Source organism: Lepidochelys kempii, chromosome 4 (assembly GCF_965140265.1).
Source record: "Lepidochelys kempii isolate rLepKem1 chromosome 4, rLepKem1.hap2, whole genome shotgun sequence".
Classification (NCBI taxonomy): domain Eukaryota; kingdom Metazoa; phylum Chordata; order Testudines; family Cheloniidae; genus Lepidochelys; species Lepidochelys kempii.
This window is the reverse complement of record NC_133259.1, coordinates 13,672,950-13,687,354: the sequence shown is the minus strand read 5'-3', so window position 1 is coordinate 13,687,354 and position 14,405 is coordinate 13,672,950. Positions and strand designations below refer to the sequence as shown.

At 43.7% G+C, this 14,405-nt stretch overlaps 1 protein-coding gene across 1 annotated transcript; it reads right to left on the bottom strand.

Annotated features, from left to right (window-relative positions):
• Window positions 1-9,358: 9,358 nt before the first annotated feature.
• On the bottom strand, window positions 9,359-13,981 carry LOC140909934 (C-X-C motif chemokine 13-like). The gene is made up of 4 exons (XM_073340027.1): window positions 13,886-13,981; window positions 12,938-13,070; window positions 11,566-11,649; window positions 9,359-9,914 (listed from the first exon to the last, which is right to left on the bottom strand). Exons 1-4 carry the CDS (start codon window positions 13,947-13,949, stop codon window positions 9,881-9,883), a joined length of 315 nt encoding a protein of 104 aa, XP_073196128.1. The 5' UTR covers window positions 13,950-13,981; the 3' UTR covers window positions 9,359-9,880.
• Window positions 13,982-14,405: the final 424 nt, after the last annotated feature.

Sequence of the window (14,405 nt, the reverse complement as noted above, 5' to 3'; positions counted from 1 at the left end):
TTTAATGGCATATCACTTCTGGAGAATAGGACAGTTTGATGGCTATTTTGCCAAATTTCTGCTGGCTACAGTTGCTTCTCTCCAGGAAGAAATGCTCAAATGCTACTAAGTGCGCTTGCCTAACACTTCCCCCCAGCCATGCATGAGATTCAACAAGGACAAGTGCAGAGTCCTGCACTTAGGATAGAAGAATCCAATGCACCGCTACAGACTAGGGACCGAATGGCTCGGCAGCAGTTCTGCAGAAAAGGACCTAGGGGTTACAGTGGACGAGAAGCTGGATATGAGTCAACAGTGTGCCCTTGTTGCCAAGAAGGCCAATGGCATTTTGGGCTGTATAAGTAGGGGCATTGCCAGCAGATCAAGGGACGTGATCGTTCCCCTCTATTCGACACTGGTGAGGCCTCATCTGGAGTACTGTGTCCAGTTTTGGGCCCCACACTACAAGAAGGATGTGGAAAAATTGGAAAGAGTCCAGCAGAGGGCAACAAAAATGATTAGGGGACTGGAACACATGAGTTCTGAGGAGAGGCTGAGGGAACTGGAGATGTTTAGTCTACGGAAGAGAAGAATGAGGGGGGATTTGATAGCTGCTTTCAACTACCCGAAAGGGGGTTCCAAAGAGGATGGATCTAGACTGTTCTCAGTGGTAGCTGATGACAGAACAAGGAGCAATGGTCTCAAGTTGCAGTGGGGGAGGTTTAGGTTGGATATTAGGAAAAACTTTTTCACTAGGAGGGTGGTGAAACACTGGAATGCGTTACCTAGGGAGGTGGTGGAATCTCCTTCCTTAGAAGTTTTAAGGTCTGGCTTGACAAAACTCTGGCTGGGATGATTTAATTGGGGATTGGTCCTGCTTTGAGCAGGGGGTTGAACTAGATGACCTCCTGAGGTCCCTTCCAACCCTGATATTCTATAATTCTGTGATTCTATGAGTAAGAATGTTGTCTGGAATTCCAGTTTTTGGTAAGGGCCTAATTTATTGTAACAGCATTAGTCACTTAGGCTGACGCAAGAATTCATCAAGCCCTAAAATTGGCATTGCTCCCACATCAGTCCCATGCAAAGGGTGTCTAGACAAGATATTGGCAACTACAAAGGCCTTTGCAAAAAGAAAAGGAGTACTTGTGGCACCTTAGCAACTAACCAATTTATTTGAGCATAAGCTTTCATGAGCTACAGCTCACTTCATCGGATGCATACTGTGGAATATACAGAAGATGTTTTTATACATACAAACCATGAAAAAATGGGTGTTTATCACTACAAAAGGTTTTCTCACCCCCCACCCCACTCTCCTGCTCGTAATAGCTTATCTAAAGTGATCACTATAAGATAAGCTATTACCAGCAGGAGAGTGGGGTGGGGGGAGAGAAAACCTTTTGTAGTGATAAACACCCATTTTTTCATGATTTGTGTGTATAAAAACAAACATCTTCTGTATTTTCCACAGTATGCATCTGATGAAGTGAGCTGTAGCTCACGAAAGCTTATGCTCAAATAAATTGGTTAGTCTCTAAGGTGCCACAAGTACTCCTTTTCTTTTTGCGAATACAGACTAACACGGCTGTTACTCTGAAACCTACAAAGGCCTTGTCAGACATGTGACTGTCTTCAGGTAGAACGTCATTAATCATGTGCCTGTGAGATGGTAAAGGTGTCCCTCAGTGCACGAAGGCCTCGCTATTTTTTAATGGTCAGAGAAAGGTTTACAAGATTCTAATCCATACATGACTTCACAATTTTTTCCACACACCAGTACTGTGGTGAGGTGCTCCTCCTCAGTGCGAGCGTAAAGATCCCAGCCAGACAATGGTCTGGAGCAGCAGGCCACTGCCTTCAGCTGACTTTGCAATGATACTGCTTAACCACAGTATTTCACTATATAGGCAGATACATACCCTACTGGTCCAAATCATACCTAGCCAGAGCTTCAGTTGTCTACTCTGGATTGAGACACTGCATTATTTAACAGCATTTACGTTCTCTGGAGGTAGTCCAAAGTGCACATGCTCCCATTACTTTCCCTAAAGAGGATGCAGCACTGAAGTGTTGTTAACAATTGAATGGGTGTGGGACTGGAATGCTTGTACTTCCGTACAAATGTTTGCTGCTAAGTGCAGCGACTCAGAATTGGACAAATTATTTTGTATTCACTTTATGTAGCCCTTGTTTTCTGTTTGCGTATTGCCTGTGAACAAGTCCCTGAGTGTTTGTTGCTGGAGATATTTGGCTGAGGAGCTGAGACTAGTTTGCCAAGGACATTAGTTATTTCACTGTAAGCACACCTTCAGCTGTTGATCAAAACAGCTCAGATTTCATGCGTGATTATCAGACAGATGAGCCACAGGGTGCGTTTCTGTTCCCTGATTTCTGTTCAGCTATTCCAATGGGAAAACTTGCAATTATGAAAGTGCGTAAACAATGGATTTTGAGTGAATACTCCAGAATAGACACTGCAAAATTGATACATTGTGCCCTAGAGTATTCAGGGAAAACAAACTCAGTGTCTTGATTGTTGCTGGAGCGATTAGTTGTATCTAGACTTCCCACCCTGCTTCTCTTCTGCATAGGTTGGAGGAGAAATGATCTTTCTCAATAGCTTAGGATTTTTCAAACTAGTTGTAGAAAACACTCCTTAGTGTTTCTAGTTGACTCTGAAGATGAGGAATCCGATCCTGTGTCTTTTAAAAATGTCTTTGGATGCTTATCCTTCTTCTATTCTTGACACACATATGAATATCTCGGGGAGGGGGGGTGTTCTATTAATGTTAGATGGACCGTAGCTATATCTGAGTGGTATCTGCGAGAACAGAAATGGCCACACGGTCAGCCTTCAAAGAGGTGGGATGATTTCCTAACAAGGAGATATGGACAAGCATGGCGAAGGATGGCCAGAGCGAGAGAAGATTGGAAAACGTGTTGTGATCGGCTCAGTCTCAATTGATGAAGGATCGACAGTCTACGTAGTTAGATTATTATTATTATCATCAATTATTTGTATTACCATAGTACCTAGGAATCCATCGGGGACAAGGACTTCATTGTGCCAGGCACTGTACAAACACAGAACAAAAAGCCAGGCCCTGCCCCCAAAGAGTTGACAATAGAAGTATAAAACAAGACACCATAAATGAATACAGACGGATGAGGGAGAACAGGGAAACCATGAGACAATATTGGTCAGCATAACAGACTGTGTGGTCTCAACACCCCAGTGGTTTTTTGAAGGCACCCCATCAAAGGAGAGTTTTAGGGAGGGGCGGATTTGAAGGAGGGTAATGAGGTAGCTTTGCAGAAGTTTACGGGGAGCTTCTTCCAACCATGAGGGACAGCATAAGAGAGCACGCCAGTGCTTGTTGGATAACTGAACAGGTGGGTGATGGAAGCTGGAGTAATAGACCGAAGGTGGGAGTTGACCTTTTGATGGTGCATGAGAGATGATAATGGGGTGGGGCATGTAACAGGTATAATGGGGGAACAATCAGTGTTTTTTTAAAAATTCCATTTCATCAACTCTCTGGGCTGTGCTAGAGGCTTTGGGAGCAGGCTGTTTGCCTTATCACGCCACTTTGTGGGCCCTGCAGCTACCCAACAGGAAGCAGGCTAGAAAGATACAAGGGGACAGACGCATGTGAGCGATGCTGATGCAGAAGGGAAGGGAAGGGAAGATACATCAGAGGATGATGTGTTTGTTACTGTCCAGGGCCCAATGAGAGCGGCTGAGATGGCCGTGGGGCAGGGGTTGCTGGCTGAGGGGAGGGCCTGGCCGTGGCCCAGAAGAGGAGGTCTAACAGGCTGATTACTGGCCCTGTAGCAAGGCAGGGTTTCAGATGGGACATACAATGTTCAGAATGTCTGAGCACTGTCGTTAGGATGCAGGTGCTGCTCCTGTTGGCAACAGAGAAAGTGTTGTAGGGGTTCAGGTGATCTGGCCACAACTTTGGGTGATGAGGCCGATACCTAGGGGGAGTAGGAAAAGAGAGCGGGCTTATGGCAGCTACTGGCAGTGCCGTGAAGCCAGCTCAGTGCAGCCTGGGGCAAGCCAGTGACTATTTGGGTGCGAGGGGGGACGTGGGGCAGCTTCGGTGACAGCAGCCAAATGGCAGGCAGGTCACGGCCCATGCAGGGCACGGGCGGCTTTGAGAAATCATCCGCCCCTTTGTCATCCTTTGGAGCAGCTCCTCTCCCCGCCCCGGGGTAGTGGTGTCTGCTAACCATATTTAACAGCTTCTATAGAAGCCTGTTGATTTCTTCCCAATTTCAGCTAGGGGCCTTTTCCAGAAGGGGTGACATCATCAATACATTGGGCTTTGGAGTTTTAGTTTTAGCCGATAAAACACCTCCAATTAAAAAAATGAAATCAGCGTTTGTTCAATAAACCCCAGAAATGGTGACTTGCAGATAAGGGCTTGTCTACACAGAGCAGTAATGTGGACTACGGGGAGTGTCCGTGGTGTGTAATGTGCACTAATATAATTAATTGGTCTGTGCAGACCCTGCTGGTGCGTACTACAGATTGCCTAGTGTGGTTTAACGTTTGAAACAGCGCTATGTTACAGTGCGATAGGGAGCACCACAGAGATTACTCATTACAGTGCTATACACTGTAAAGTATGGAATAGAGCTTACTCAGGACAGTATAGACAAAGAGCAAAATCCTGATTTTTGGACACCTGCATAAAACTTACAAGTTGCTTAAAACTATACCCTGAAAAACAGAAGCCCTGTCAATCCAATAATGGCACCCATTAAACATGTCACTGCACTTCCCGTTAGCACTGTGCGTGCTCCATGTTATGGAACTAATTTGTGTTGTGGACTTCATCCCTCTGCCGCACCATTAGGAGGGACGTGCAGAGAAAGACTCCTTATTCACACACAAGACTTCTGTGGGCATATGGCAGTTTTATTGTGATGCACTTCAGTAATCATTAATTTCCCTGCTCTTTATGGCAGGAACATGTAACTCTGGCATACCAGTCAGAGCCACTGACTGCTTCTGTTTGCCCCTGCCCTTCCATAACGATCTTTCTGCCTCCCCTAATGGAGAGATGAAGTGCCCACTGGTGCTTGTCTGAGGGGGAGTTTAGTCATAGGCGTAGTTTGACTTTTATATTTGGGGTGGGGCTAGGGTGACCAGATAACAAGTGCGAAAAATGGGGGTGGAGGGTAACAGGCACCTATATAAGAAAAAGCCCCGAATATCAGGACTGTCCCTATAAAATCGGGACATCTGGTCACCCTAGGTGGGGCTGCTCCAGTCAGGCCTATGGGGCTGTGTGTGTGTTGGGGCGGGGGAACAATTCCATGCCTGCCCACAAGGGGGCCATTTCACATTTCGGGGTGTGGGGGAGGGGCACAACTTTCACTGTGATTCCGGGGGCTACTTAGGCAACTGCAAACTCTAGTATTTTTGCAGATAACTTACAAATCTCTGACAGGAGGATGGTATTGAATTCTTATCTCAACAAAGAAAATTAAATAAAGATTAGACCCCTCAGCTCTAATACTAACATGTGCTGACATCTTGTAGCAAGTCACTTATGGGACACTGGTTAGGTTTAAAATTATAATGTCTATTCTTACTCAGATACGCTTACTGAAGTCAGAAGGGACCAGCGTGATCATCTAGTCTGACCTCCTGCACCTTGCAGGCCACAGAACCTCCTCCACCCACTCCTATAATCGACCCTTAGTCTCTGGCTGAGTTACTGACGTCCTCAAATCATGGGTTAAAGACTTCAAGTTACAGAGAATCCACCATTTACACTAGTTTAAAACCCCCATGGTCTCTGCCAATCTGATCTGGGGGAAAATTCCTTTCTGAACCCAAATATAAAGATCAGTTAGACCCTGAGCATGCGGGAAGACCCATCAGGCAGATACCTAGGAAAGAATTCTCTGTAGTAACTCCCTATCTAGTGTCCCAACTCCAGCCATTTGAGATATTTGCTGTAGGCAGTTGCCGATGGTCCACACACCATTGTAGGCAGTCCTGTTATACCGGCCCCTCCATAAACTTATCAAGCTCTGTCTTGAAGCCAGTTAGGTTTTTTGCCCCCACTGCTCCCCTTGGGAGGCTGTTCCAGAATTTCACTCATCCAATGGTTAGAAACATTCATCTAATTTCAAGCCTAAACTTGTTGATGGCCAGTTTATATATATTCGTTCTGGGGCCTACATTGATGCTTAATTTAAGTAACTCCTCTCCCTCCCTGGTATTTAGCACTCTGATGTATTTTTAGAGAGCAATCATCTCTCTCTCCTCAGCCTTCTATTGGTTAGACTAAACAAGCCACATTCTTTGAGTCTCTTCTCAGAAGATAGGATGATCTGAGGAATGGAGAACCTAGTAGCCCGTCTCTGCACATGTTCCAGTTTGAATTCATCTTTCTTAAACACGGGAGTCCAGAATTGCACACAATACTCCAGACAAGGTCTCACTTGTGCCTTGTATAATGGTACTACACTTGCCTGTCTCTACTGGAAATACCTCGCCTGATACCTCCTAGGACTGCATAAGCCTTTTTCACTAGCGCATCACATTGACGGCTCATAGGCATCCTGTGATCACTCAATACACCCAGGTCTTTCTCCTCCTCCTGTCGCTTCCAACTGATAAATTCCCAGCTTATAGCAAGTTTCAGAGTAGCAGCCGTGTTAGTCTATATTTGCAAAAAGAAAAGGAGTACTTGTGGCACCCTAGAGACTAACCAATTTATTTTTCTTTTTACTCCTTTTCCTTTTTCTTTTAAAAAAGGACTCCTTTTCTTTTAGCTTATAGCAAGACTTCTTGTTGTTAGTCCCTAAATGCATGACCTTGCACTTTGCACTATTAAATCTCATCCCATTTCTATTACTCCAGTTTACAAGGTTATCCAGATCTTCTTGTATTATATTCCGGCCCTCTTCGGTATTGGCAATACCTCCCAACTTTGTGGCATCTGCAAATTTTATTAGCGCACTCACGCTTTTTGTGCCAAGGTCAGTAATAAAAATGGTAAATAAGGTTGGCCCCCCGAGACTGATCCCTGAGGAACTCCAATAGTAACCTCCCTCCAGTATGACAGGTTGTAGTCTCCCCTTTAACTAATTCCTTATTCACTTTTCAGTTCTCATATTAATCCCCTCTTCTCCCCTTTAACTAACAATTTCTCATTTGGAACTGTATCAGCTGCCTCACTGGAAGCCAGGTAGATGAGATCTACTGCATTTCCTTTGCCTAAAAATCAGTCATCTTCTCAAAGAAAGCTATTAGTAACTTTGTTATTTTAGGCTACTTACTTTTTGGAGTTCACCAAGCTTATCCTAACAGCCCTTTCTTATCTTAATCGACGCTAATCACTCTGTTTATAAACAAAATTCTGACTCCCTGTCTCAGGGGCGCAAGCTGGGAGCAGCCTCCAGTCTCCTCTGCAGAACTCATTACATTGCACGCTCAGGCTGCCTGCCTGAGGCTTGCAATTTGCAGGGTGGGGGGGGAGGGAACACCCTCCTATGCCTGCCCCCACAAACTCCACCTATGATTTCAGTCTGCAGTTCCTGTGTTCTGCTGAGCTGGCAGATGCCACTAGCTCTGGGGGTCACCTGCTGGCACCTTTCCTTGTTCTGGTTCCCTAATAAGGTGAAAACTGACCAATGGGTGGCAGTGTCTGACTGATAGAAAAGCCATACAGGGATTCAGTTTTAATCCATCAGTTCTCAAATGGAAAGGATGCCCCTCTTTTATAATGCACGGATTGGCTAAACTGCTTCATGCTATCAATTCACTAACGAAGAGACAACGGAAAGTGGAATGGGAGTTAAGAGATGGATCAGATTAGCATCATGGGTGGAAATACTATATGGCCCAGTCCCTTCCCCAATGCTAATCAATGTCCCAGGGTAGGTGAATATTAACTCTTAAGCTATTGCCTGTTTCTGCCAAAATATCAGCAGTGAAATACCTACATTTTACATTTCCATTATTAGGCTTAAGTAAATAAGAAACAAGGCTTTTTGTACAGTATCCTCAGTCCTTTAACAGAGCAATAACTTCCCAGAAAAGTCATGTCAAGAAAGAAACATCTCATAGAGTTGGATTAGTGTAATACAAGCTTGTACGTCAGTTTCAGCAAATTAGCTTTTTCAGGCTCTTGTGTCTTATCCAAACTATAACAGAAAGCTTAGAACAGGGGTGGGCAAACTTTTTGGCTGCAGGGCCACATCTGGGTGGGGAAATTGTATGCAGGGCCATGAATGGAGGGCCGGGGTGCGGGAGGGAGTGCGAGGTGCAGGAAGGGGCTCAGGGCAAGGGGTTGGGGTGCAGGAAGGGGTGCAGCAGGGGCTCGCTGCTTACCGGGAGCGGCTCCGGGGTGGTAGCGGTACACAGCGAGGCTAAGGCAGACTCCCTGCCTCCCCTGGCCCCGCGCTGCTCCCAGAAGCAGCCAGCACTATGTCCCTGAGGCCCCTGGGGGAGGCCGGGTACCTCCCCCGAAGCTCCCATTGGCCATGGTTCCCCATTCCTGGCCAATGGGAGCTGTGGGGTAAGGGCTGCGCATGGAGCCCTCTGCCTCTTCACAGGGGCCACAGCGCCGCAGTGTGGGGCTGGCAATCCCACGGGCCAGATCCAAAGCCCTGATGGGCCAGATCCGGCCCCATAAGTGCAGTGTCCCTGCTCCTCCTCCTCCTCCCCAGCACTTCCCGCCCCCTGCTGCCTAACAGCTGTTTGGCGGTGCTTAGGACTTTCTGGGAGGGAGAGGAAGGAGCAGGGACGCAGCGCGCTCAGGAGAGGAGGTGGAGAAGAGGCAGGGCAGGGGCGGGGACTTGGGGTAAGGGTGGTGCAGGTGCAGGAAGAGGCGGGGTCAGGGGCAGGGGAGGTGGGGGGGGTCGAGCAGCCACCAGGCAGTGGGGAAGTCGGCGCCCAAGGGCTGTAGTTTGCCCACCCCTGGCTTAGAACAAGCAAGCTGTGCAATTAAGAATCCATGCATCCTCGCTGTCAGCCACACATGATGTATATGGTACCAATTTATTTTGGAGAGGCAGGACTCTTGCTACTGGCCTGATCAGCTCTGGATTTTCACTATGTGCTGCTTTAGGTGCATAGTTCACTTTAAAAGTCGCATTTTCACCACCCTGTGGTTATTTATTATTTGTACTGGAATAGCACCTAGCACCCTCAGCCATGGACCAGGACCTCATTGTGCAAGGCACTGTACGAATTGCAGAGGACTTTGCCAAAACTCCAGCGACTCATCAGAACTAGATTAAAAGGATGACGCAATTATTGTAAACCATGAGCTTTAATTGAATTGCACTTGCTTCATAGCACACACACGAAGAGTACATGATAAAAAGTTAAAAGATTACAATCTGTTCAAAAAATACTTTGCACTGAAAGTGCTTCACATTTATTCCAACAATGGTGGAAAGGGCCCTTTAAGATATTTAAAATTTACTAGCAAGCATAGAACAAGGTAGGGATTAATGTTTGGGAAGTTTTGAAGATGTATCACGGAAAAAGGACACTGAGGAATCAAAGGCATGATCATTACAAAATGGCTCACTACACTCTTATGGCAGATGCCATAATACTTGGTAAACGTTAGTCCATTTATTTCAAGAAACCGAAGTGGTATTCTTGTAGTTGGTTTGATTTGATATTACTCTTCCATGACTCATGATGCATGAGGCAGCACACTGAAACACTGAACAAGGAATCTGACTAATGGAAAACCAGCTCGAGAGGGAAGCAGTTGCTAGCAACAGTTGCTGCTTCTTTAGAAAGAATAATTCTGTGGGCTGAGCAAGACAAAGGTAAGAGGAAGCAAAAGCAAAATTAGGAAACAATCAGGTTTGTGCCCTCCATCCTTTTTTCCTTCTAAAGTTGTTTAATCTTCTATTCTTTGTGTGAGGAAGCTGTTTGTTCCTTTCTGTAAGGGGAAAACAAGAAAAGTAAATGCAGAGAAAATGGGTGGGCTATTACAGCTATACTTCGTGGCCTTGTGAAAAATCGCTTAATCTCTGGGCCTTGTTTTCCAGATGGGGGAATAAAGATGGTCTCAAACTTTATTTAGGACCTGTCTTAATTATGTGAAAACACAAACCAAGTAATTGTGATAATTATCGTGCACACAGAGCTTTTCATCCATGGCTATCCATTGATTGGATATGAACAAGAAATGGGACAGGCCTGCAGTTAGAGCTAGATAATTGTACAAGGGCTAAGGGAAAAAAGAGTAACATCTCTCATTTGAAAATAGACCGTCACTTTCCTGACTGGACTTTGTTCAGCTTTATCACGAACCATCAACTTTGTCCTAAAATGGCCCAATCGATTAGATAACATTGTTTCAGCAGACTTTGCCTGACAATTTTCGTCATTAAATGTGAGAGTTTACGTTACTGGTGTAATGCTTTGTATTTTAATCCTCAAGAGTCAGGAACTGAGAATTATACTCACAGTATCCTTTATCTTAACCATGTCTAGATCTTAACATCTTCTAGATTTTATATTGAACAAAAGCCATAACATTTTAAAGATCCAAAAGTAAATACTCAAAAATCAGAAAGGGAAATATCCCTGTTAAATGTTAGATCATTACGGGTTGGGTTTTCAAAAGCCTTCAGCATTGGCTTAAATCTGCTCCCACTGGAAAAAAGTTCATAAGTCAATTTTTTTTAAAGGAAAAATTCACAGCTCTTAGCTTTGAGCTTAAAAACCTAACTGGTTGCAAAGCCAATTAATATGCAGTTTACAAGCGGTTGTTCTGACTTCCCCAAAGTTACCATTTTAATTTATTTTTCTAATAATAAAAGAATGAGTGTAGTCCTCAGTGTAGACAGATGGTTTTGTGGTTAGAGCACTCATCTGGGACTCCAAATCCTGGTTCTACTATATACTTGCTTATGCAATTTGACAGAGGTCACACACAATGAGATAAAGGGCTTTCATGAGTCAATGTTCTAACCTGGTTACAGCTGCAAAACTAGTACTTCCTTACTTTACAGGATGTAGTAAAGTTAAATTAATTTGATGTTCCTGAGCACTCAGATATCACACTGATCGGGACATGGAAATATCCAGGGAGAATAGCCAACCAGGAAGCTTGATTTGTAGAGCTGGGCAAATAAGTTTCTTGAAGTTTAAGTGGGGATATTATTTTTGCTGTTCTATTACTTAAAAATGACCAGATGAATCTTGCTCAAACTTTCCAGGATAATTTCTTTCCTGGCTGAGACCAAGCAGTGGACTGCAGGCAGGAAGGGGCATTTTTCAGAGAAGTATGAGCATGGTAAAACAGAGGGTTAGAATAAAAATTCAAATATAACCATAACTAGAGCTTGTGCACTCAAACTGTTCTATAACAAAGCATTAACTTAAATGAGGCAGCTTCATACAGTTAGGCTTCAAGATCAGGTCTCTTTAGTCTGATCTGCTACAACTCAGGGGGCAGTTCGGCAAACTTTAACTGCCTGAGTAGTTCTTACTCATGCACATAGTACCATGAATGTCAGACTATGCATGAGTAATGGTTGTAGGAATGGGTCCTATTACAGGCAAATAATATAAATGAGACTTACTGGTTATGTAACTTAGTCAGAAATTTCTGCATCCAGGGGGCCTTGGGATGCACACACAGTTTCTGCCCTGTTTTTAGTTTGAGTCTGAAAAACAAGTGTAGTTTAAGCTTTCATTAAATACTGTGCTTTCTTCAAATCATTATTAGCAGCAATAGCCATCCCTCAAACAGACAACTTATGGAGCAGACTTCAAAATACTGAGAATGTAGAGGAATGGGCAAATAGAAGTAATTCTGCATCACACGAGGACGAGTACAAGTTTTCAATTGTTCAAAGCAAAACAAAATTTTAGATTTAACTCGTAGCGCATGTGATCAGTAGACACCTCTTTTAAAGCCCCGATTCTGCAAAGTCAATGAGACAACTTGCAGTTACACATGTATAAATTCACACATGCCTTATCAGGGCCCAAAAGTAGGGATTTTTAAACATAACACATAACTGGGCAATCAAGATCATTTGTGTGATTGAAAGAGGGAGATCACTGGACTGATGCAAGTTCTAGCACATGTATTTCTACAAATAAAATAAATCCCACTCCTTTGAAATAACTAGCTAGGAGCACATTTTAAAAGTGTTGGATGTTTTGATCACACAGGAGCAGCACACAAAGCTGTAGGTTTCTCTCTAGAAAACAGAAGGGACCAAACAAATACTTTCTCTAGTCCTCAGTCTCAAACTTTGTCTCAGAGAAAATGGAACCTGGCTCCCCAGTTTTGTCAGACTAATAACAACACCTGATCAAGAAGTTCTTTCCAAACCAAATCCTAGTCACTCATTCTCATCTCCACTCTAAAGCGTACCCATAGTTCTATGGTCTCGGAAGTGGGCTAGAAATTAAATGACCTCAAGCTGTTTGGGGAAATTTCCAGTACTTCCTGAATCCATATAGGCTGAGAATAGCACAAGTGTAATTCCTTGTGGTATTTTGGTTCTTCCACTTCCAGTCTGGGCCAAAGAACAGGAAGTGCAGAAGCACATGAAGTTAAAAACAACAAAAATTAAAAAATTTCAGTATTTAACACGTGTTTGATTTGAATCTGTCCTTACTACGCCAGAACCCGTTCGCCCAGCTGGGAAAAAAAAAAAAAAGTTCAACGGTGTAGTTGAGCCAAGAAGACTTTATACTTGATTTTCCCCTGAGTGGTAAGCCAATCCTGTGACTTTGGGCATTAAAACCTACTCTTTGTACATTGTTCGTATAAATACAAAAAGCGACCCAGTATATAGCTAGGTTGTTAGATGGAAGCTGAAATGTAAAGGTCTATACTGCATCAGTGTATCTAATTGTAAGTGTAATTGCTGCCCTCTTCATAACTAAAGTAGAGTCTTGGTGCATCGAGGCAAGTTAAAAGTAATTTATGCCACTTACATAATTTCTGTGGTTCGGCAGGCACCCCCAAGAGGAATGATCTCAATACTTTCATATCTTCTTGGCGCTATAAAGTCTGAAGTCTGCTTTGTGCATCTGCAGCTCTTATAGGAACCGTTGGTTTCTAGGATAGCTATGAAGCAAAAATTCATCGAATTAGGTATAATTCAGGGATAGCAATAGAGTAGGTAGCTTACACTTAGCTAGTGAGACAGAGAAATCCTTGCTGTGTAGTACGTTATTAATGGAGTTTTAGCCACAACTAATGGAAATAATTATTATACCTTGTATTTCTAAAGCCCCTTCCATCGGAGGATCTCAATGCACTGTACTGACTAATGCATTAGTTCTTGCAGTACTCCTGTAAGGTAGGTGGTATTATCCCTATTTTACACATGGGAAATTGAGGCACAGAGGATTAGCATCTGTTGTAGCCTTATTAAAACAAATGAGGTAATTGGAGGAGTAACGTACTATGCAACATGAGTAAGGGCCAGATTTTTAAAAGTATTTAATGATACTATTTATTTCAATGGGAATTTGGTGCTTTTGAAAAATCCACTAGGTGCCTTTCTGCATCTTTAGGTGCATCTTTTAATTAGTGTTACATTAGTGCCTAGAGGTCTCAACGGAGAGCAGGTTCCCATTGCACTAGGTGCTGTACATACGCATAACAGACAGTCTCTTCCCCCTCTCTTGTTGTTTATGTGGCTTGTAAGTTTTTGAGGCAGAGAAGCACAGGGAGGTGAAGTGACTTGCCCAAGGTCACACAATAGGTGTCAGAGCTGGGAACAGAACCCAGGTCTCCAGACTCCTAGAGCAGTGCCTGGTCTGCTGGACCACACACTGCAAATCTGATGAGAGAAAACCATTTTTAATGATTACCTTACTCTTTCAAGAGGAGTGACTGTAACTCCTCCTGCCCCGTCAAGAAATGAAAGTACTTACCTGCATAAACTGAGTGACAGATCACCAGCAGAGAGACCAGCAGAAGAGCAGTGTGGGATCTCATTATGGCTAGAGTTGTCAGTTGACCTCTCAGCAGCAAGTTCAATCTCAAAGTTTGTCTGAGGCTTTTGGTGGAGAAAAGGTTCCTATTTATTTGGGAGGTTCACAGTGTGGCAAGATCAGCAGGATTCTATTTTTAGAAATCAAAGCCGAGAAATGGCATCATCGTTTTTCACGGGCTGCTACCCAGGCATTCCCCTGAGACTAATTGCTGAATTTGCAATATTGTTGATACAAATGAGCAAAAGGAATTAATACACATTTTGCTGCTTTTAGAATCAGCTAAACAGTAGAGGAAAACATTGCGTAATGGAAGAAAACCCAAATGACTTTCCTTACATGAGATATGCTTGGTAATATTTCACCCCAGTGTTTACACCTAATAATCGTTATTCGTTTTATGTCATACTGCCTCCACATGCTTAAGTATTTTATAACCCTACAATAAATATCTCGTCTA